The following is a 17,103-nucleotide window of genomic DNA, read 5'->3' as shown; positions in this document are numbered from 1 at the left end:
AAACTTGTAAGTAATAGTGTACCTTATCTTCTCTCTCCATATAACCAAACAAGTCTTTCTATCACAATAATAGTGTGTACCTCAGTGTCCTGCTTGTCCACCTGCTCCCAGCTGGCCTCAGAGAAGAGTTCAGTGCTGCAGCGGGACAGACAGCTGGGCTCCAGGTTGAAGTCGGAGTCTGTGATTGAGGTCTGACAGAAAGATGAGAAAAAGTCTCTTAAAATAAACCATCAAACATGCCTAAAACATTTGCACGTATGTATATGTATAGAATGCTATGTATTCTGTGATTAAATTTTTATTTCAGAGTTATATATTCCATGTATAATGTCTGTGATATCCTTTCCTCTAGGGCTGCATAATAAATCAAAGTGAAATCGAAATCGTGATTAGACAGAAGCTGCGATTGCCATGTGCATCTTTTCTTGGTTCTGTGATCAGTAGTAAATCTCTATCCTAAGGCCAGAGAAACTCCAAATATGCTCCACAGAAGAAACCCAGGAACTCCCTTTCATCTTGTTGTAGCCACATCATCTTACAGAAGGACTTATTTCAAACACACGGCTGACGTTATGAAGTGAGTTGAGTAAAAACGTTATTAAATGTGGTATTTTCACATGGTTTTAGATAGAGCAGCATTTACTACACAGAGCCATAGTTCACTGAGAAGCTACGCAAACAACTTTCATTATCGTGAACGATTTCATAATTGTATGATTATATCGTCTGTGATTTTTTTTGCGGAGCTTGTCAGTGAACTACGGCTCGGTGTAGTAAATGCTGCGTCTTCTCAAAGCCGGTGATGGAGATTTACTACTAATCACAGAATCGGCTTTACTGACAAGATGTCCATGACAAATCGCATTCGATTAATCGTCCAGCCCTACTGTATTTTGCTGTTTTGTTTTTATTTTGTTGTATTATTATTATAAATTATCTCTGTAAAAAAAAAACATGCCTAAAACCCCAACCCAAGCCATATGAGCAAAAGCAACACTTTTGTGTTGAGTGTGTACTGCTCACCACTTCATCACCCATGTCTCCGTTGAGTCGCAGCATCCCGGCGGCCTGGTGACTCTCCAGACGGCTCCAGAGCTCCTGAACCTGCCTCTTCAAAGCTTCCACCTCCAGCTGGTGACCGGCCTCGATCTGCCGCAGCCGCTGCTGCACGGCGTCCGTGTGCAGGGTCAACCCATCATCGTCCAGATGGCTTCGGGCCGAAGGGGGTTCTGGGGGGCTGAAGCTCGGCCGGCCCAGAAACCCCAAGTGCAGGCAGCGATGGTGGGAGCAAGCGCCCCGTGCGGGAAGGGTCAGCGAGCCGCAGCTGGCGAGCGACACCTGCCGGCTGAGCGTGGCCCGTTCCCCATTTGTGCGTGCCGCCCATTGCGGTGTGGAGGTCTCGGGGTCGGGAGAGTCTCCGTTGCACACCGGGTGGAGGAGGTCAGTGGAGGGAGGAAAGGCACTGAGAGACGGCCGTTTGGGGATGTTGTTTAAAGTCCTGGGGTCGGTTGAGGCACGGAGACCCTGTTTGAGGCACGATGATTCGGCGAGGGTTTTAAGAGGAAGTGGAATAGTTAAAGGTCCCAGACTCTCAGGCCGAACGCCCAAGTCCTCTGTAAGCGTCTCTGTGGAGCTCTCCAAAAGAGAAAGACGTTTCTCCTGCTCAACGGTTTCTCGCCCATGGCCGTTACTCACAGTTCTGAGGCCACTGGGAGGGAAATTATTTGTGTTACGAGAAGGATTGAGTTCTTGTATTGTGCATTTCTCGACTACTTCTAAGTCTTGGCTTCCTTGGCTGAGAGCAGAAGATGCTTCACAACTACCGTCTTCTGAAAAATGTCCATTGACATTTGCATCTCCAAGGCTTTTAGCTTTGCTCTCCTGAGCATCAGCAGTTAGCTGTGCCTCAACACTACCCTCTTCTGAACGTGCAACATCATCACTCTGTTCGTTCAGAGCGGAGGTTTTGTTAGTGTGGTCTGCCTTTGTGTCTCTGTGGCTATCTGGTGACGATTCGTCTTTTGTAGCTTCCTGGAGAATATTCTCCATTTGGCCCACAGCCACACCAACTGTCAGCTCCGCCTCGTCGACACCTTCCATCATTGGCAAGCTGACATCCCCGAACCACTCCCCATTCTCTGTGCCCCCATTGGGCAATGTTCCCATAAGCCCCAAAATGGTTTGTCCGTTGACCCTCTCATCTGAGTCTAGAGATGCAGCACCGTCAGCTCCTGTCCCGATGTTGAGCTCCAGAGACCTGCGATGGTCCTGCCATTTCTCATTCAAACTGGGGTCGCTGGAACGTCGATTGGAGGCCAGCGGGTTTCCGACTTCACAAGCGCTGGGCAGGTTATCGAACGAGCGGGTTTTAGGACGCCTGTGGGCACAATACAAGATGGAAAAAAGCTCATGACTTAATTTCTAAAGACTAAACGACTTAAAAATGTTCAGGTCAATATGAAACTCCATTTTCACTTCATTTTACTTCTATAAAGGCTGGAATACACTATACAGCTTTTTTAATTTATACACTACCAGACTTTCAGGTTGTTCTGAACACAGCAAACAAGCAACTATTTGCTAGGAGACGCATGAAAAATGTTAACAATGTATTCTAAAATCAGCTCAGAATATCAAATATGCTTGACCTTCTCTTACTGCACGGAATCACAGTCTGATTATCTGTGAAATTTGTCCACTTAAATCTGCAGACTGACTCTGACTTTCAGCAACTAGGGTTAACGCATCCAGACCCTAAACCAGGGCAAAAACAGTGTAGTGCAGGATCTCCAACCCTGCTCCTGGAGAGCTACCGTCCTCTAGACTTCAGTTCCAACCCTGTTGCAACACACCTGTCTGAAATTATCAAGTAGCCCTGAACACCTTGATTAGCTGGTTCAGGTGTGTTTGATTGGGGTCGGAGCTGAAATCTTCAGGATGGTAGCTCTCCAGGAGCAGGGTTGGAGACCCCTGGTGTAGTGTATTCCAGACTTAAAGTGAAGTATTTCAGATTAAAACACACAAACAGAGAGCTATTTTTAATTACCTGCTGAGGGGCTGGTCCTCAGGGTTGGCACCAGGTGCAGGGTAGGGGGCACAGGAGTCATCTGAAGGGGTTGTTGGTGAAGAGCTGGGTAAATAAACTGCTGTCCATAACAGGAGATTGCGTACGTGACACACAGGATGAAGCACCTATTACAAACAGCAGAGATAGAATATAATTAGATGATTGATATTGCTTAAAAATGGGTTAATCTCACAACAAAATGCCCAGGTCATACCAAAAACAGATATTGCATAAAGACTTATTTCCTAGGATTTTGACTCAGACATGTTCCTGAGAGGTTTTGGTAAATTTGGGACGTTTTTAGTTTAGTTTTTGATCCAGTTAAAGCAGAAATAAAAAAGAACAAGACGGATGTTTTATCAACTGCAAATAACTATAGGCTATTTACATTGTCATCATTTTCACACAGACCCGACAACAGTGTTGTTTTTTTAAACACATTTACATTATTTGAAATAAAAAAAAAACATAACTAATAAAATAAGGATTATTTAGGTAATAAAACTAAAGCAATTGATAAAATAAACTGAAAAATTAGAAAGTAAAAATAAAATCTAACAAAACCAACCAACCAACAGAAAAAAAAAAAAAAAATAAAAAATAAAATTTAAATGATAATGGATTCAAAAGTAAAAACTGAATTCAAATATTAATAAATAATACTAAACAAAATAAAAAGTATATTAATGATCCTAAAATAACAACAGGGTCAACACACTGATCCAAAAAAAAAAAAAGAAAATTCAACAACTGTTTTGTTGGGGCAGTGTGAATTAGCTTTAAAAGACAGGAGAAGAAAGGACAGGGCAGCACTGGGTCTCTTGAGTACTGGAGAGGAATGCAAGCGTGAGTTATGAAGCCAGTAAATGCCTCTCTTCATGTTTACTCACTACACAAGGAAACTCTTATAAAACAGAGGTATGAATTTTAAGGCAAAGGCAGCTGAGGGTTGTTAGGAAAGGGAAAAAAACATTGCAATGAATAGAATCAGTGCTGTACAGACATGACTAACGATGGAGTGAAAAATGGGTCATGTCAAATAATGGTACTTCTTTTGATTGATTGATTGATTATTAAATACTTTTATACTTCATTGCATAAAATAAATGTTTATCTTTTCTAATATTATACACTACCACACAAAAGTCAGGGGTCAGTAAGATTTTTTTTATTTTATATTAGAATGATTTCTGAAGGATCATGTGACACTGGAGACTGGAGAAATTATGCACATGCAGTTTTGAAAACTGCATATTAATTGAGCAACTACATGGAATAAAAAAAAAAAAAAAAAACTGCGCAAGAAAAATTGTATATATAATAGTCATAAATCTATTATATCTGCTCTTTGGACATTGGCATCAGCTCCTCCTATCAGCTGTAACCTCATATAACCTCTTGTGAGTAAATATTTGGGAGTGTAATGAGTTAAAGACAGACTGAGAGGAGTTGACGTACGGTCTCTGAATGAGAGGAGTACAGCAGGTTTCTGAAGGAGCGGTTGGCGGCTCTGAGGAGAGACCACACGGAGCAGGTTCTTTCCTGGGTATGTCTGTCCTCTCTCTCCTTCCCGCTATTACACAGGAACGTCCCGAACAGACACGAGTACGTGTGCTGCACCAGCTTCACCTGAACACACAAAACCAAAAGACTCAGAGCTAACAACTTAAAGTACAAGAAACATGTTTAATATTAAAAAGACAGGTTTATGCCAACTACCAGAAAGGCTTCGTTGAACTCAAAGGAACATGGGAATTGTCTCTGGAGCTGGTGCACACAATCTAACCACTGCAGGAAGACAGGACATCTCTCGTTCAAGTCCTCCGCGTTTTCTCCGTGACCACAGCGGTCTGCGAACTTATGACCAAAGTCCAACCACTCGGTCTCAACCAGCACCTGAAAACCCTGCCAGTAGAAAGATGATTTTTCTGTTTATGATGTCAAAAAGTTTGATGTTTGCTTGATGTCCTCCAGAACACAACATGTATTAGAAATCAGAAATGAAAGTCAAAAATACAGTGTCTGATCCAGCACTTAAGATGACTCATTCATCTTCGGAGTTCAAGCTCCAAAACCACATTCATGTCCAGTTTTCCATTTACTTTTTCCATACAGACAGCTTGCTATTAGTTGTAAAAGAAAATCTCTAGGCATCATGCTCAGTAAAAACATTGTTATTTTAGCATTATTTATATACAATAAGAGTTATAATTTACATTTTTAATGACTATAATTTCTCATTTTAATTTTAGGTTAATTTTTTTTTGTTAAATAGTAATATTACTATTTAGGTTTAATTACTTTTACATTCACCATTTCTATTATTATTTTTTCTATGCATTTCTTTTATTTCTAATTAAATTAAAACATTCAACTGAAATCGACTATGCTGCCCACTTGCAAAATGTCCCATCTTGTGAAAAAAAGGTACTGGATCTGGAAAGATTGAAAAATATATATATATATTCCTTATGAATATAGGTTTATTTGTTTGCAATTAAATGCTACCACTGATATTGATAGCAAGAAACAGGTTAAAATGAAGCATAATCAGAAAAGAAAAATTAAAGAAAAAAAAAATCTAAATATTAATTTTTTATTTCAGAGTTTGGCCTATTTGGATGGTGTGAAAGCTGTAATCTCACCCCACACTGAGTCCACTAGTAAACACTGGTCTGCACTGTATTGCTGCCTAGATCCAGCTGCTGCCAGAAAATATCTAGACTATGAAAAGTCACCCAAATAATACAATACACTCTCAGAAAAAAAAGGTACAAAAGCTGTCACTTCGTTCCGCTTATTCCGTTTAAGGGTGCATATTAGTAATTTTTGAAAGGGTTGCTTTTGTCCCTTTTTTCTGAGAGTGTATTAAAAGGAAAGCAGAAAAGTGACTCTCTATTGTTCAATCGCTGTTAATTAAAGTGTGTTGTGCTCCAAATATTTTAACATTTCCTCTAAGCCTTTGTCTATGTAAACGTCCTTGTGAGCATTTCAAACCACAGGATTTTCAATGAGCCCTTGTGGATTTTTCCAGCATGTGATATAGCTTATGAATTCCTCTCGTAATAATTCGGAAGGAGTTTTAATGGTTTTTCCCGTTTTTGTTCATTATGTCACCGCTCACCTCGACGGTGCGGTAGTACGGGTCCAGCAGGAGTTTGGCCAGCGCCGCTATCTGAGGGGTACGATCCCAGCCGTCTGAGCAGTGCACCAGCACGGGCCTGTGGTCACGGTCCACTGCGTTCACAACGAGGAGAGACGCCTTGAGCAGGAGGGACAGATGCTGCAGCCACTTTGTGCTCTCCAGAGCAGACAGCCAGCTACAGACACAACAAAACTCACCATTACACACTTTCATCTGAAGCATGTTCCAGTGAATATGGCTATATTATATAAGGCTGTTTGCAGCAAAAACAATCCTTAGAATCCTTTTTATAATTATGTATATAATTTTTATTCAGCAAAGATGCATTAAAGGAAATCAAAGAAATGCTGTTCTTTTGAACTTTCTATTCATCAAAGAACCCTGAAAAAATTATTAAGAATAACGGTTTCCAAAACAAATATGAAGCAGGGAAACCGGTTTTTGAACATGATAATCAGAAATGTTTCTTGAGCATCACATAAATAAATTACATTTGAAAATATATTCAAATAGAAAGCAGTTATTTTAAACTATAATAATATTTGACAATATTTTTGTTTTTACTGCATTTTTATCAAATAAATACAGCTTTGGTGATCATAAGATACATTATGCTTAGTCTCTTCAGAGACAAATAAAATAAAGATTTAAAAATAAGCTGATGGTTGTAATGTCCAATGAATGAATGAGTAATTCTGCAGATTAGTTTTAATAAATATATAAAAATTGCATGCTATCCTGTTTCCAAGTTTAAATCTTAATGGAAACCTGTGAGAAGGACTAAAGAAAGCACTGTCAAGTGTGGTTAATACTATAAAAGTTTTCCAACATGGTCAAATACAGCCAACGCAAACTGACATCAGCCAAGGAAACCCGAGTGCAGGTAACCAGAGGAGACATTCAAATTATTGCTCCCAAGAGAAACATGACTCAGAATCACATTTAAAAGGAAATTGACCTTTGTATGAATATGACTACCTCATGTAGCGAGACATTTACAATCAGAATAATCAAAGGAGAGAATTACATTTTTTCCCCTCTGAACAATTCATGTGTGTTGCCTAGAAACGCAGCTCTTGGCCAGAGTTTTTCATGCTGACTAAAAAGAGAACGAGAGAGTGAAAGAAACCGAAAGAGAGTCACTTGGAAGACTTGCTGTTGACTTTACAACAAATAGATGAGTGGAAAACAGTATGGATGGAAAAGGAAGCAAATACGAGCCAGTGCTGGAAACCACAGGCAGATGCCAGGAAAAGAACAATAGACGGAAAAATAAAAAAGCCGAGCTCACAAAGGAGCTAAAGCAAGTGCTTGTAAGAGTTTGAGATGAGCACAAGTAATGAATGCACTTCAATCGCTCATGTAGAGCAAGAACTGATGAAGTTTTTGATCAACAGGTAAGGGTTACAGCCTTGAAGTTAAAGGAACACTTTTTTTTTTTTTAAATAGGCTCATTTTACAACTCCCCTAGAGTTAAACAGTAGAGTTTTACCGTTTTTGAATCCATTCAGCCGATCTCCGGGTCTGGCGGTAGCACTTTTAGCTTAGCTTAGCATAGATCATTGAATCGGATTAGACCATTAGCATCTCGCTCAAAAATGACCAAAGAGTTTCAATATTTTTCCTATTTAAAGCTTGACTCTTCTGTAGTTGAGAGTATAGTTCCTAGCCATATCGGCCTAGAAAATCCCAACTTTTCATTTTCCGTCGGTCTTAGTACATGATGTAACTACAGAAGAGTCAAGCTTTAAATGGGAAAATTATTGAAACTCTTTGGTCATTTTTGATGACCAAATGCTAATGGTCTAATCCTTTAATATTTGATCTAAACATATATGCTTAACATTTGATTCAAAGCAAAGAAGAGTCATGTTGACCAATTTATAATATTTATTAATTATTTTTGAATTAGCTTTTATTTTAATATTTTCATTTTCAAGGTTACTTTAAGCAGCGTTGTGTTATATATTTATATATATTCATATTCTATTTAGCTTTATTTTGGTTTTACCAATTTGATTACTTAAACTTACTTTATTTCAATTTATTTCCAAAGCAAAATTTCTCATTTTTAGTTTTACTTTTAAGCTTTTCATCTAATATCCATATTTAATTTCAGTTTTCAATTCAATTACCCGAAAACAATTGTTAATTATTTTAGTAAACAATACAACACTGAGACTGACTACATTATTAGTTAGTCCTATAAGCTAAAGCCAGTTTGGTAATTGGCTGAGTTGCAGGTTTATATCACAAGAAACAGAGATATTGGAAAACTCATGTCATAAAACCAAGTAAAATATTGAATTAAGCATGAAATGCTCAAGTAGAAAGACATAGACCTACATATACCTACACATACCTACAATTACTTTAATATATTTGTACAGCTTGACAGCTGTATTAAAGGAAAAAAAAAAGAAGAAAAAAAGATCCCTAAAAGGGTGAAATACAACAACAAACAAAGGGACAGACTGCAAACCGCAGCAGATGATTGCTGGAAGACTTACTTGGCTGGATCAGGCATTTGTGTGCAGAGGAAGCGCAGAGACTGGAAACTCTTGCGGATGGAATGGATGTTGGCCATACCCATAAACACCACCTCACAGTTAGGGTAGTACTCTACGGGGGAGAACAACATGTCATTATTGAGTGGGGCGTCTTGTGTTATTGTGATTGCTGAAGGAGCACCTATGAGAGAGTACCTGGGCATTCACACCCTCCTCCTTTGGCTCTGTTGGCTACGGCAGCGGCATATGACCTGGCGTCCAGGATCAGAAGCTTTCGAGGTTGGGTGGCCAGTGTCTCCACCTCTGCGCTGTTAGTCATAGACGAGTCTATAGAAAAAGACGTGTGTATCAGTACAGAGACCTAAATTAAGAATTTACTCAACAGGGCCAAGTGGTACTGACCGAAGTCCACATCTGAGAGATCAGCTCCGTTAGTGTACTCGTGGGAGAAGGAGCCGTTGGAGATGCCTTTACAGGAGCTGCTGTCCACGGCACAGGCTCTGGCGATGGACTGGACCAGGTGCTCATCATCTGCGTTCCTCCAGCCCCACCAGCTGACCTCAGGCTGACCACAGCGAGCGATCACTGCCCCTGTGCTCTGGTGCCTGGGAAAGAGTGATTAAAGATCTCGACTATTCCTCTGACAGTTCAAGGCAGCTTTGTTGTAAAACTAAAACTAGTAAAATTGTTTACATTAATTGAAATTAAGATTAAGTAAAGCATGAATATAGAAATAGAATTAGAATAAAACTATAACAACTCATTATTTGAAATAAAGCTTAAAGATAAATATAGAAGAAAAAAAAAACAAGTTTCCTTGGCAAGTAACTAAAATGAAGTTCAAGTAAAAGTGCAATATTGCTGATAAATAAAAAAGAAAAAAACTGACGATAATCGTTATTAATAATTATGATTGTTTTTTTTTTTAGCGATTCTGATGAACAGTTTAACCATTATTATGGTGTAGCCATATCGATAGAACGATAGAATGACCGATAGAACGATATAAAGCTTAAATAAAAGATAAATATAGAAATAGAAATAAAATAGAAATATCACAAAACTATAAAATGTTTCCGTGCTAAGTAAGTGAAATATATTTTGTAGGGATGCACGATATGAAAAATTTTAACCGATACAGATAACCGGTAATTAAGTCCTTCTCATAGCCGATGCCGATAAGTTCATATTTTTATATTATAATTTTCATATAATCTGCAGTTTGTGCACCCAGGAGAATACAAAATCTAAGATTCACTGATTAAACCGATATTTTAGCAGCTCTGGCCTAACTATAGCAAACATTCAAATGTTTTTTATTTTTTGTGTAAGGCACCACAATACTTTGTAACAGAAATGGTTTAACAGAATTATCGGAGCAATAAAAATTACGCCATTTTCTCTCATATTGGTCGATAATTTATCGGTCCGATAAATATCGTGCATCCTAGGGGTGGGCGATATGGGAAAAATATCATATCACGATTTTTTTTAGAAATATCACGATTCACGATTTTAATCACGATTCTTTGTCATGTTAGTTTTACTATTTTGGTTTTACAAGTTGTCTGAGCATTACAGCCAAACTAGAAAGACAAAGATGCATGGCAGATATTTAGGCCAAAGTGGGCGAAGATAAAAAATTTGTCATTATTTTATCTTTCTTATTAAAAAATAAGAACAAAGATACACATTACAAATACACATGATATACAAATAAAACAAACAGTGCTTTATTTTCAGGTACAATAGGTGCATTTAGCAGGAGCATTCAATGAAATTGAATGAACAAATATAAAAATAAAACACTAGATAGACTGATTCCTAAAGCAACTGTATTAAAGTTTTTCAGTCAAGAATAGGGAGTGATTTTTCTTGCGTTTTGTTGTTTTGTTAACGTTAAATGAATAGTTACCGGAAAAATAAATATTCTGTTATCTGTCTGTCAAGTCTGTCATAATGTTTTATTTTTATACCATCATTTACTCAAAAGTTGTTTTAAACCTGAATGAGTTTCTTTCTTCTGCTGAACATAAATGCTATTTTGAAGAAGGTGGAAAACCAAACAGTTGCTGGTCCTCAGTGACTTCCATAGGATTTTTCATTCCTACTATCAAAGTCAATGTAGACCAGCAACTGTTTGGTTACCCTCATTCTTCAAAATATCTTCTTTTGGGCTGAGCACAAGAAATTAATAGAGGTTTGGGACAACATGTGAGTAAATAACGCAGAAATTAAATTTTAGGGTGAACTATCCCTTTAATGACAGTCGACAGCATGTTTAGTGTCCTGTCCCTTTAAGAGCTGCACGCATCTAATATACAGGCACGCATCCGTTTCTCTCTTAACTATTTACTTTCATTTTAGAGATAACCAACTGAGTCTGTATGTAAACCTTGTGTGTTTTGACAGTATTAGCGCAAAAGATAAGTTAGTTGAGTAATCAGGCGCTTAGACAGGCTTTTTAGTGCGCGTGCTTCAGGTGTACGTTATATGTGCTCAGAAAAAGCGCACGTCAGACCAGCGCGCGAATTAAACATTTAACCAGCAAGGCTTGTATGCAAATAATGTACTTTTGTGATCGCGAATAAGTGCAGTGTCCTGTCAGAGTAACTCTACTGCTATATGTCGTGTTGTACAGTATATAGAGACGGAGGCGCCAGAACTGTATTTGATATAATGTGCGCTGTAGCACGATACAACGATATTTCTTCAAAAGCAGATTGTGGAGACATTTTTATCGTCCACGATCAAAAATCGTCATATCGCACACCCCTAGTGCATCCCTAATATTTTGAGTACCAAAATTAAAAAAAAATTTATTTTAAAACTGACAAAAACACAATGAATGCCTAAAGAATTTGCCTGAGGCAGCAACTCACTAGCTTTTGGATTCTCCATGTATTTTATGAACAGATTTAGCTGACTGACCTGTAAACCACTGCCGGAATCCTCTTCCAGGACCGGAAGGCCGCCACATTCTCCAGCTCCTTATCAGTAATCCAGGCTGGCACCAGCAGCAGCTGAGGGTAGCTGGAGCACAACCTGTGCCAGGGGGCAAGCAGAGGGCAGTGTGATCGGACTGACTGACTGATGCCTGTCTTATGTCATCTAATCCTGAACAGACCCGCCGAGTGCAGCAGGACAGGACTTGAGTGTCCAGAGCAGTTTAGATGTGCTTATGTTTGAGAGAGAAACACTCACTTGTACTTGTTGTTGATCTCAGACACTCTCCAGGCGTTCTGAGTGTCGAAGCCCATCCGCTCCACCTCGTTATAGAAACGTGACATCACGTGATCACCTAAAAGAGAGAGGAGAGTAAGAGATGAATCCTGAAGGTAAAGAGGAAGAGGATTTCCAAAGAAGAAATAGTTGGAAAAAAATTTTGAGAGTCTTTGTAAAGATATACAAGTGTATCTTTTATGGACTCTTTAAGTGGTAAAGCTGTCTGGCTATGCAAGACTAGCAGGAAATACAGAGATCAAATATTTGTGAGACATCTGATTTCAGCCTCAAGCATGCAAACAAGGTTTGAGAAGGTCAGACAGTACCTGGCCTACACAGATCCCCATGCTGCTCCTTCTCCACGCACCACGCGTGGAAGGCGAAGGAAAAGAGCTCCTCTATCTGGGATGGGGGACGGACTGCAGTGTTCAGCCTCTTCAGCCACTCCTGACACTGCTCAAACGTGGAAAACTGACACCTATCAAAACAGACATCAGATCTACTGCATCAGAGAGACACACTGACACATTGCCGCAACTAAGGCGATGGTCTCTTGATTTGTGCTTGTGTGAAAGTGCAATAATTCTGATGAAATGGAATAGAAAAAGATAAATGACAATGATTGTTATTAATAATGGCGATTATTATTTTAACAACTGTAATTAACAGTTGAACCATTATTGAGCAGCGGACGGATGGACGGACGGATGGAACGATAGAACAACAGATAGATAGACAGAACGATAAATAGGACGATAGATAGAATGACAGAACAACAGATAGAATGACAGACAGACAGAACGATAGATAGAACGACAGAACAATAGATGGAAAGAATGATAGATAGATAGAACAATAGATAGAACGATAGCTAGATAGATAGACAGACAGACAGAACGATAGATAGAACGACAGAACAATAGATGGAAAGAATGATAGATAGATAGAACAATAGATAGAACGATAGCTAGATAGATAGACAGACAGACAGACAGACCGATAGAACGACAGAACAATAGATGGAAAGAATGATAGATAGATAGAACAATAGATAGAACGATAGCTAGATAGATAGACAGACAGACAGACAGACAGACAGACAGACTCACCTGATGACCTTGCAGTCTTTGCAGGTGATGTGCATTTGGAACATGTCCCGACATTCTACACTTTCTATCAGCTGCAGGGGAACCTGAAAGAGAGAATGTGAGACAGATAGTCATACAGAAATTATTTTTCATTATTGGCACTGTGAGTCTCAGCACACCAAAAAGAGCATCTAAACCGGAAGTCAACATTAACCCAACTGATGCTAATGATTAAATCAACCTGCTGAATCAATCACACTGAAAGTTTAGACATGGGCTTAGGGTTTACAAACACAGTTAGTGATTAGCGTCTGCAGATTATTTCAGACAAACTCATTCTTTGTTCTGCAGCTCAAGTGGCATGCCGATCAGCTTCAATCAAGTGTGTGTGTTTATGTGTGCGGACACCACTGCAACTGTGCGGTTGAAACGCAGTTCCCCTTCAAGCTCCGGAACTTGCGCGTGATCGCACACTGACAGCATGCAAGTCACATCTGACCACAGCTCTCACAACTCGCAACATCATGCAGACAGACAGACTGCTCAGTGGTTACTTACTGACACCTCACACGAACAATTCTGTTCACAGAGAAAGAGAGGGAAGACAGAATCACGAGGTGGACGTGTACACTGTGGCTTTTGGCTCCTCTGTGATACACACATTCCTGGGCTGTGGTTTAAATCCACCATACTAATCTGACCACACTCAAACATTCCTGGGGTGCTTGCTGAAGGGTCAAAGAACACAATCACATTTGTGAGATAATAATTGATAGGTATTAGAGATTTAATACTTTGTCCAAAAATTTGCACATTTAATTTGAACCCCTACAGTGCTGTGGAACAAATTCAGAAACATGACAAAAAGAAAAAGAAAGAGCTGTCTTATGTCATCCTTTTTACATCTTCCTCTATTTTAATAGTGCCAGGACATTATTAAATATGACCAAAATAAGAATAATTAGGGACGCACCGAGTGTTTGGCAACCAAAATTGTTTGGCTAAAAATAGCACAGAAATTGGCCGAATAAGCGAAAAGACCGAATAATATGTACCGAACAACGACGTGATGTGATCAGACAGAGGTGCGCACTAATGCAGCAAACACATCGGCAATGTGGAAAAGTGTCAGAGAAAGACGCAAAAATCATTACAAGCACCGACAGCGAAAGACTGTTTAGCATTGCATCGCATGTCTACGATGAGAAGAGGAAGGGTGGCTGTTGCTGGTTAGTGTATGATGATTGAAATCGCGAAATGGCCTTAAACAATTAGTAAATAAACTGCAGAGCATTATGTTTTCTAATACACGCATGATTTGCATGTATTCATACAGCGCTGAACGAGCTCGTGGCACCAGTGTTCAAAGTCCAAAGTGTGAAGCATGGATGTGACAATGTGATACGTGCAACAAACACCTTCCCAAATTCTTATTGAGAATCATTTATAAATCTGCTGCTGTCAACAAAAAGAAGCACTGAGGTCTTCCTGTGGGTTTCCACCAAAACATTCATTAACGTTAGTAAAATTAAATAGAAAGTAGGACAATAATAATGATAATAATAATTACAACAACTATATTAATACAGTTATTATAGCATCCACACATATAGTGTTCAAATCTGTAATAATCTGTGGGATCTGAAATATTTTCTAATGTTTTAAAGGTGACATCATGAAAATCTGACTTTTCCAGGTTAAGTGCTATAATCAGTTTAACCCAGTAACTTTGTTTTAGTAAGCCTTTTTCTGCAAGTGTCTGAAAAAAAAGATGTGTGTTTTTAACAAACTTGTGTGTGAACTTAGTTTAGTACTCACATGCTGTGACAGCCGCTTTCTGTCCATGTGCTTCGGATGTGTGCACTCAGAAAACCATATATCAGACGTTCAAACTAATATGGTCTAAAACGCATGATTTCAGCAAAATAAACGTGATAATCAGAACCAAAACAGATGTTTTTAGCAGGTACAAGCTGAGCAGCTCTATTCTGGAAAGGGGACAGGAGCAGCAGCTCATTTGGATTTAAAGAAACAGGCACGAAAATCAGAGTGTTTCTGCTTTCACTCAAAATAGGCATTTTCTAAATTATATAATAAATGATCTGTGGGGTATTTTGAGCTGAAACTTCACAGACACATTCTGGGGACACCAGAGACTTATATTACATATTGTAAAAAGGGGCATAATATGTCTCCTTTAAAAGAATTCTCTTCTGCTTGGCAAGGCTGCATTTATTTGCACATTAAAAAATACATGCCTGATTCAAGAAAGGGGTCTCAAAAATTACCAATTTTTTTTACTAACTTAGTTAAATTGTGCTTTGTTGGCATAATATCTGCTAGAATGTTAAGAAATATTCAGTGATAGGCGCATCCCTAATAATAATAATTAATTATTTTATTACTTATGCCACCTACATAATACTATATATAATATATACTACATAATACTATATATAATATATACAATTATTTATTGTTAAATAATTATATATTGTTAATTATAATTATTCAACATGTTTTTATTAAATGATAAAATACAAAATATTATAATTGCAATGGTATTATTGTACAGTGAGTAGTAATAATAATAATTTAGAGAACATCAGTAAAATTATGATTTCCTACTCAAGGTTGCTGTAATTTTTTTGCTTTCAATTATTAAACCACACCGCAGGGAGATCTAAAGGTTTGCTTTTGTTAACAACAGATAGACGATTCACAAATTTGGGAAGATGTTTGCATGTGTAGTGTTTTCAAATGCATGTTTGTATGGAGCAGAATTTACTTTGAACCAAGCCACTCTGAGCTGCTGAAAGTACTAGATCATGAGTTGCTCCATGCATGAAAGAAATTTGGTTTAGTAATTGTTTACGACCATTTAGAAATTTAATTGTTTTTATTTCTTAGGTCAGAAAGAAAAATCACATCCCTACAGTTTCAGTCTTTCACAAAACATTTAAAGGCAATTACTATCAGATTTCAAAATGACTGCGACACATCTGTAACCCGTACAGCGTGCCAAAACCAACCCGTCAAGACTTCTGCACTCCGTTACGCTCTCAAAACTGTTGAAAAACTAACACTTTAGCAGTAACAATTCACATTCTCTCAACCTCCTTCCTCTTTTCTCTCCATTTCCAGCCCCACACTGTACACTTGCTCTTACAACAGCTTTGTTGCCTCACTAACTGGCCTGTAGTCACACACAGCATAAACCACACACACATCACTCGCTCTTCTTTCTCACGCACAACACACTCTTCGTTTCACAGGCACACAGAGAGTGTCACACTCATTTACTCTGGTGAATAAGTGACTGTCACAGATATCAACTGATGAATCAGCACTGAGCTGATCACCCACCAGCCACAAACAAACCCAGCTGCATGATCGCATGTACATGAACAGAATATTTTGGGTTAAACAAATCAAGCTTAACAGTATCTGTCAATTATGATAATTACTTTGTCTATCAGTTTATAATGCACTTACAATAAAAGCTGAAGAAACATCCAGAAATGTAAACAGTTAAGCAATAATGTACAGCCAGCCAGTTATTGCAAAATAAACCCCAAAAGAGATCAGGACTCTAATGCAAATCGGTTTCTGTTCAGGGTGGAGTGCTTGGGGGAAATTACTATTATATTAAAAGGAACATAAATTATGCACTTAATCTTTCAAATAAGCACTTTAAAGGGTCATGAAATGCTAAACTTCCATTTTCTGAGATTTTAACAGAGGTCTTTGTGTTACACATCATAGTGCGCAGTGGATGTAGGCATACGTTATTTGTAACTGGTTAATTCTGGCCTTTTTTTGCTTTATTTTCATCTTCTGGGTTTAAAATCTACATTGTGTCAACGTCAAAGATTGTGATGTGGCAAATAACTATAGACCAAAATTCATAGATCAAAAGAGTTTTTGTTTTTGCTTGTCAAAGTCTCTTAGTGGCATAAATTCTCTTCTATAGACCTTGAGTTTCGATTAAATAGCTTATATAAACACCGCAAAATAAACTACAAAAGTTATTAAAGGTGCAACAGCTCATTCTTTTATATTTTCCAT

General features: G+C 38.3%; 1 protein-coding gene across 7 annotated transcripts in view; it reads right to left on the bottom strand.

Moving 5' to 3' along the window:
* The window catches only part of mtmr3 (myotubularin related protein 3), a 38,017-nt gene that overhangs the window by 5,188 nt on the left and 15,726 nt on the right, over nt 1-17,103 (bottom strand). For all 7 annotated transcript variants that reach the window (XR_013782238.1, XR_013782239.1, XM_079382943.1 and 4 more), the window contains exons 6-18: nt 13,057-13,139; nt 12,274-12,425; nt 11,927-12,023; nt 11,654-11,767; nt 9,125-9,327; nt 8,918-9,049; nt 8,723-8,834; nt 6,192-6,387; nt 4,787-4,972; nt 4,526-4,696; nt 3,047-3,192; nt 1,024-2,377; nt 81-191 (exon numbers count right to left, since the gene is read on the bottom strand). Coding sequence is in view for 5 of the 7 variants with exons in the window: in XM_079382943.1 (XP_079239069.1) it covers nt 81-191; nt 1,024-2,377; nt 3,047-3,192; nt 4,526-4,696; nt 4,787-4,972; nt 6,192-6,387; nt 8,723-8,834; nt 8,918-9,049; nt 9,125-9,327; nt 11,654-11,767; nt 11,927-12,023; nt 12,274-12,425; nt 13,057-13,139 (3,057 nt within the window). In the remaining 2 variants the exon portion in view is untranslated. The remainder of the gene's footprint in view (nt 1-80; nt 192-1,023; nt 2,378-3,046; nt 3,193-4,525; nt 4,697-4,786; nt 4,973-6,191; nt 6,388-8,722; nt 8,835-8,917; nt 9,050-9,124; nt 9,328-11,653; nt 11,768-11,926; nt 12,024-12,273; nt 12,426-13,056; nt 13,140-17,103) is intronic.

The sequence above is a fragment of the Barbus barbus genome (genome assembly GCF_936440315.1).
Source record: "Barbus barbus genome assembly, chromosome: 28".
Lineage (NCBI taxonomy): Eukaryota > Metazoa > Chordata > Actinopteri > Cypriniformes > Cyprinidae > Barbus > Barbus barbus.
This window is presented reverse-complemented; position numbering and strand designations above follow the sequence as displayed.